The sequence below is a fragment of the Nomascus leucogenys genome, chromosome 23, assembly GCF_006542625.1.
Source record: "Nomascus leucogenys isolate Asia chromosome 23, Asia_NLE_v1, whole genome shotgun sequence".
Lineage (NCBI taxonomy): Eukaryota > Metazoa > Chordata > Mammalia > Primates > Hylobatidae > Nomascus > Nomascus leucogenys.
Genome location: NC_044403.1, coordinates 24,599,060 through 24,606,572, shown reverse-complemented (window position 1 = coordinate 24,606,572; position 7,513 = coordinate 24,599,060). Strand labels below are relative to the sequence as shown.

The 7,513-nt window shown below is 46.5% G+C and overlaps 1 protein-coding gene across 1 annotated transcript; it reads left to right on the top strand.

Annotated features, from left to right (window-relative positions):
• The first annotated feature begins 2,367 nt into the window (after window positions 1–2,367).
• Window positions 2,368–6,212, top strand: LOC100593214 (trifunctional enzyme subunit alpha, mitochondrial-like). The gene is given in 5 exon segments (XM_012502483.2): window positions 2,368–2,763; window positions 3,066–3,985; window positions 5,231–5,483; window positions 5,485–5,635; window positions 5,638–6,212. Coding segments are annotated over 5 exon segments (2,295 nt in total).
• The last annotated feature ends 1,301 nt before the right edge of the window (window positions 6,213–7,513 follow it).

Here is a 7,513-nt window from a genome sequence, read left to right as displayed (position 1 = left end):
TGGCACATTTATGCCATGGAATACTATGCAGCCACAAAAAAGAATGAGTTCATGTCCTTTGCAGGGACATGGATGAAGCTGGAACCATCATTCTCACCAAACACAGGAACAGAAAACCAAACACTGCATGTTCTCACTCATAAGTGGGAGTTGCACAATGAGAACACATGGACACAGGGAGGGGAACATCACACACCAGGGCCTGTTGGGGGGTGGGGGGCAAGGGGAGGGAGAGCATTAGGACAAATACCTAATGCATGCAGGGCTTAAAACCTAGATGATGGGTCGATAGGTGCAGCAAACCACCATGGCACATGTATACCTATGCAACAAACCTGCACGTTCTGCACATGTATCCCAGAACTTCAAGTAAAATTAAAAAAAAAAAAAAGAATAACCAAAATTTCTTCTTTCTACTTCTAAGCTTCCTTTAAAAAAAAAATAGAAGACAAGATATTTCAAAAATATAAGTTGTGACCATCAGCAAGTTATCTGCACCCATAGTTCAAAGTTTTCTGATTAGTTATGAAATATGAGTAGATATATGGTTCTCACATTTTGGTGTGAGTGAGTGAGTGCATAAAATTGCAGATTCCACGAATTTTGATTTCATGCATCCCAGGGCTCTGCCTTTTTGAAAAACATGCCAATAATTCATTCCAAAGCTCATGGTCAGTTTGGAGCCAAACTTTGATAAATATTGGCCTAGAAGATCTCCAAAGTCTCATCCAGCTCTAAAATGACAATATATATATTTTTAAACTGTCATGGGGTTACGGTGAAAAGGAGGGCACTTTTCAACAATTGAAATGCCAGGGAAAACTAGAGGTGCTCCAAATCACACGGAACTCTTCACAGGTTTTTTTTCTCTTTGTGGGTAGATACATTCCAAAGACCAAATTCCATATTAGTTGTTTGCTCAGAGGTATGATTCCAAAGATAGTAGAATAAATCTCGACCCAATTAACTTTAAAATGGATGAGGGACAGTTCCTAAGGAAATTATAGCATATTAGAAACAACATGTTATCTGCGGAATTGCCATTCTCATCTCTAAAGATATTTCTTTCTAGAGAGTCTGGAAGTCCTGGAACCATGTTGGTAAATTCTTCCTCCTTGGTTCTCTTTTCCTTTTAGGGTCTGCACTGATGATTGCCTTTCTACTAATCAAATCACAACCCCTCTTGATTTCATGAAAATCAGTGTCCTTGATGAGATTTGAGAAGCAAACGAATTGACATCAGCAGCTCCAAATTCTTTTTTTTTTTTTTTAGACAGAGTCTCGCTTTGTCGCCCAGGTTGGAGTGCGGTGGCGCGATCTCGGCTCACTGCAAGCTCCACCTCCCGGGTTCATGCCCTTCTCCTGCCTCAGCCTCCTGAGTAGCTGGGACTACAGGCGCCCGCCACCACGCCCAGCTAATTTTTTCTATTTTTTAGTGGAGACAGGGTTTCACCATGTTAGCCAGGATCGTCTTGATCTCCTGACCTTGTGATCTGCCCCCCTCGGCCTCCCAAAGTGCTGGGATTGCAGGCGTGAGCCACCGCGCCCGGCCAGCAGCTCCAAATTCTTTAGGTCACACTGCAGCAGGTTTCCCCCTCCCCACAACCCCTCACCCTTTTTACCCAGCCATCACCGATCCACACACTCCCCGCCCCCATCCACACATTGGCTAAAATTACCAATCAATGAGGGCCTTTTCACTTTGTTACCAGAGGAGGAAAGGAAGAGTCAACCATCTCAGTATGGTTAGAAAACAACCCTACTAACTCACTCAGTACATGCCAGCACTTTGCGTGATTTATTCAGCCTGCCCCTACCTCCATGCATTCAGATTACTTTAGGCCTCCATCCATAGCTTCCCTAAAGGAGGTATGGCTACAGCAAAAAATAAGTACAATCAAAATTCTCCTATTGAGACAATTTTCCTGGATGTGCTCTGTAATTAGTTATTTATGCTCCATGCAAATAATCCTAAAATCTTGATTAAGACAGACTAGAAAGGTCACATTGTGCATGGTTTCATTTATATGGAAGTATTTAATTTATGTGAAAATATATCCAGGATAGGTGAATCCCTAGAGGCAGAAAGCAGACTGGTAGTTGCCCAGGGGCTATAGAGGAGACTAGGGAGTGGCTACTTAAGTAATGTGAGGTTTTCTTTTGGGGATAGGAAAAGTTTTGAAAATAGAGGTGGTAGTTGCACAAGTCTGTATGTACTAAACGCCACTCAATTGTACACTTTAAAATGCTTAATATTGTGTTATGTCAATTTCACCTCAATTTTTAAAAATCCTGATTAAGAGGAAAAGTCCACTGCTCAGCCGGCCCCGCTAAAGCGCTCTCCACTGCTGTCCTCTTCAGCTCAACATGGTGGCCTCCCGGGCGATTGGCATCCTCAGCCGCTTCTCTGACTTCAGAATCCTCTGATCCCAAGGTTATATACGCCGCAATTTTACAGAGTCTTCTGCTTTGCTGACCAGGACCCATATTAACTATGGAGTCAAAGGGGTTGTGGCAGTTATTCGAATTAAATCTCCCAATTCAAAGGTAAATACACTGAATAAAGAGCTGCATTCAGAGTTCACAGAAGTTATGAATGAAGTCTGGGCTACTAATCAAATCAGAAGTGCTGTCCTTATCTCATCAAAGCCAGGCTGCTTTATTGTGGGTGCTGATATCAATATGTTAGCCACTTGCAAGACCCCTCGAGAAGTAACACAGATGTCACAAGAAGCACAGAGAACATTTGAGAAACTTGAAAAGGCCACAAAGGCCAGGCGCGGTGGCTCACGCTTGTAATCCCAGCACTTTGGGAGGCCGAGGGGGGTGGATCACGAGATCAGGAGATCGAGACCACGGTGAAACCCCGTCTCTACTAAAAATACAAAAAAAAATTAGCCGGGCGTGGTGGCGGGCGCCTGTAGTCCCAGCTACTCGGAGAGGCTGAGGCAGGAGAATGGCATGAACCCGGGAGGCGGAGCTTGCAGTGAGCCGAGATCGCGCCACTGCACTCCAGCCTGGGCGACAGAGCGAGACTCCTTCTCAAAAAAAAAAAAAAAGAAAAGGCCACAAAGCCTGTTATAGCTGCCATCAGTGGATCCTGCCTGGGAGGAGGGCTTGAGCTTGCCATTTCATGCCAATACAGAATAGCAACAAAAGATGGAAAAACAATATTAGGTGTCCCTGAAGTCTTGCTGGGGATCTTACCAGGAGCAGGAGGCACACAAAGGCTGCCCAAAATGGTGGGTGTGCCTGCTGCTTTTGACAGGTTGCTGACTAGTAGAAACATTCGTGCAGATAGGGCAAAGATAATGGGACTGGTTGACCAATTGGTAGAACCCCTGGGACCAGGACTAAATCCTCCAGAGGAATGGACAATCGAATACCTAGAAGAAGTTACAATTACTTTTGCCAAAGGACTAGCTGATAAGAATATCTCTCCAAAGAGAGACAAGGGATTGGTGGAAAAATTGACCGCGTACATCATGACTATTCCATTTGTCAGGCAACAGGTTTACAAAAAAGTGGAAGAAAAAGTGCAAAAGGAGACTAAAGGCCTTTATCCTGCACCTCTGAAAATAATTGATGTGGTAAAGACTGGAATTGAGCGAGAGAGTGATGCTGGTTATCTCTCTGAATCTCAGAAATTTGGAGAGCTTGCAATGACCAGTGAATCAAAGGCCTTGATGGGACTCTACCATGGTCAGGTCTTGTGCGAGAAGAATAAATTTGGAGCGCCACAGAAGGATGTTAAGCATGTGGCTATTCTTGGTGAAGGGCTGAAGGGAGCAGGCATCACCCAAGTCTCTGTGGATAAGAGGCTAAAGGCTAGACTTAAAGATGCCACACTCACTAGGCTAGGCCAAGGACAGCAACAAGTGTTCAAAGGATTGAATGATAAAGTGAAGAAGAAAGCTCTGACATCATTTGAAAGGGATTCCATCTTCAGCAACTTGACTGGCTGTGGGGAAAGAGAGATCAGACTGTTACTGTGTCTATGTAGAAAGAAGTAGACATAAGAGACTCCATTTTGTTCTGTACTAGGAAAAATTCTTCCGCCTTGAGATGCTGTTAATCTGTAACTCTACCCCCAACCCTGTGCTCGCAGAAACATGTGCTGTGTCCACTCAAGGTCTAATGGATTAAGGGCTATGCAGGATGTGCTTTGTTAAACAAATGCTTGAAGACAGCATGATTTTTTTTTTTTTTTTTTTTGAGACAGAGTCTCGCTCTGTCACCCAGGCTGGAGTGCAGTGGCGCAATCTCGGCTCACTGCAAGCTCCGCCTCCTGGGTTCACGCCATTCTCCTGCCTCAGCCTCTCCGAGTAGCTGGGACTACAGGCGCCCGCCACCACGCCCGGCTAATTTTTTTGTATTTTTAGTAGAGACGGGGTTTCAGCGTGGTCTCGATCTCCTGACCTCATGATCCACCCGCCTCGGCCTCCCAAAGTGCTGGGATTACAAGGGTGAGCCACGGCACCTGGCTGGCAGCATGCTTGTTAAAAGTCATCACCACTCCCTAATCTCAAGTACCCAAAGACACAAAACACTGCGGAAGACCGCAGGGACTTCTGCCTAGGAAAGCCAGGTATTGTCCCAGGTTTCTCTCCATGTGATAGTCTGAAATATGGCCTCGTGGGAAGGGAAAGACCTGACCATCCCCCAGCCCGACACCAGTAAAGGATCTGTGCTGAGGAGGATTAGTAAAAGAGGAAGGCCTCTTTGCGGTTGAGACAAGAGGAAGGCATCTGTCTCCTGCTCGTCCCTGGGCAATGGAATGTCTGGGTGTAAAACCCGACTGTGTATTCCATCTACTGACCGCCTTAGGGCTGGAGGTGAGACATGGTGGCGGCAATACTGCTCTTTAATGCATTGAGATGTTTATGTATGTGCACCTCAAAGCACAGCACCTTTTTCTTTACCTTGTTTATGATGCAGAGACATTTGTTCACATGTTTTCCTGCTGACCCTCTCCCCACTATTACCCTATTGTCCTGCCACATCCCGCTCTCCGAGATGGTAGAGATAATGATCAATAAATACTGAGGGAACTCAGAGACCGCTGCCGGCATGGGTCCTCCAAATGCTGAGGGCCAGTCCCCTGGGCCCACTTTTCTTTCTCTATACTTTGTCTCTGTGTCTCTTTCTTTTCTCAGTCTGTCATCCCACCTGAAGAGAAACACCCATAGGTGTGGAGGGGCAGGCCCCTCCTTCAGCTGGGCAGCTTGAGTAGCAACGTTTTAAAGGTCGACATGGTGATTGAAGCTGTGTTTGAGGACCTTAGCCTGAAGCACAGAGTGCTAAAGGAAGTAGAAGCGGTGATTCCAGATCACTGTGTCTTTGCCAGTAACACATCTGCTTTCCCAATCAGTGAAATCGCTGCTGTCAGCAAAAGACCTGAGACTGGCACGCGCTACTTCTCTCCCATGGACAAGATGCAGCTGCCAGAGATGATCACAACCGAGAAAACTTCCAAAGACACCCAGTGCTTCAGCTGTGGCAGTCAGTCTCCAGCAGGGGAAGGTCATCATTGTGGCTAAGGATGGACCTGGCTTCTATACCACCAGGTGTCTTGCACCCATGATGTCTGAAGTTGTCCGAATCCTCCAGGAAGGAGTTGACCTGAAGAAGCTGGATTCCTGACCACAAGCTTTGGCTTTCCTGTGGGTGCCGCCACACTGGTGGATGAAGTTGGTGTGGATGTAGCGAAACATGTGGCGGAAGATCTGCGCAAAGCCCTTGGGGAGCGGTTTGGAGGTGGAAACCCAGAACTGCTGACACAGATGGTGTCCAAGGGCTTCCTAGGTCGCAAGTCTGGGAAGGGCTTTTACATCTATCAGGAGGGTGTGAAGAGTAAGAATTTGAATTCTGACGTGGATAGTATCTTAGTGAGTCTAAAGACGCCTCCTAAGTCTGAAGTCTCCCCGGGCGAAGACATCCAGTTCTGCCTGGTGACAAGATTTGTGAATGAGGCAGTCATGTGCCTGCGAGAGGGGATCTTGGCCATGCCTGCGGAGGGAGACATTGCAGCTGTCTTTGGGCTCGGCTTCCCGCCTTGTTTTGGAGGGCCTTTCTGCTTTGTGGATCTGTATGGCGCCCAGAAGATAGTGGACCGGCTCAAGAAGTATGAGGCTGCCTATGGAAAACAGTTCACTCCATGCTAGCTGCTAGCTGACCATGCTAACAGCCCTAACAAGAAGTTCTACCAGTGAGCAGGTCTCATGCTTCGCTCAGTCAGTGCTCTAACCCCAGCTGTGGGCAGTGCTGATTTTCCAACAGAGTGGCGTCTAGATTTATCAGAGTAACGAGAAGGAAGACAAACCCTGGCACTGGGTTTGCTGCCTGATTAAAGTGCCTTCAGCCAAGACCATCTCTCCCTCCTGGTGAAGTCTGACTGTGAATTAGAGTTTGCACTTCCTACTGGAAGGTGGAACCCACTGTGCTCATTGTATAAGCCCCGAGGCCTAGAGTGGCAGCCAAGAGCCATCTGGAGCCATCTCTGCCTGTTCTTCCCAGGAGGCCAGGGTGGCCAGGGGTGGTGAGGGCAATTCTGCACCCAACCAAACACATAACAGTAAAAACCAAACGGTATCAGTGTCTCTGCCTCTCTGCCTGGTTGTTCCTTTTTCTTCTGTCTTTGTCTTTCTGGTTTAAATGCCTCCTTCGGAAAGCAAGCTGGAAGAAAGCCCTGTGCTTTGGGAATAAGAATGTTTGTGCAGAATTCTAGGCAGCACCTTAGGGAAGGACTGTGATGAGAGAAAGTGGGACCTGGAGGGCTCAAAACCACACACACCTGCCTGTGTAGATGCTTTGCCTGGGCTTCTGCTCACCATGCTGTACCAGGATATTAAAGCTCTTTCCCCAGAAAAAAAACAACAACTGATTAAACTCAGAGACTTCTAGGGACTGAATAGCCAGAAAAAAGAAACAAGCAATGACTGGGCTATTCTCTGTTTAGGGATGCTATTAGTCTGTACAATCAGAGGAGAAAATTCATAAATAAGGGGTGCAAAGATGACAAGTGCTCTGAGACCGAGGAGAAGAAAGAATACATGTGGGAATGGGAGAAAAGAGCCTAGGATATCAGTCGAAAGTTCACTTGGCCAAAACTAGGCAGCAGATGTGTAGAGGGGAACTAAAGGCAGTGAGCAGATGTATGCCTTCCTTGAACAGGAGGACACATGATAAATTTATAGTATAACTTAAAGCATTACTTTATTTTTTATTATCAAAAATGATAAAAACCTGAAAAGAAAACAAGAAAATGAATGTCATTTTAGGAGGCAAAAGGTGTTATTAAAAGCAGAAAGAAACAACTGGAGCAATAAAGAAGTGACTCTAGGCCAGGCGCGGTGGCTCACGCCTGTAATCCCAGCACTTTGGGAGGCTGAGGCAGGCGGATCACGACGTCAGGATTTCAAGACCAGCCTGACCTACACGGTGAAACCCCGTCTCTACTAAAAATACAAAAATTAGCCGGGCGTGGTGGTGCGAGCCTGTAATCCCAGCTACT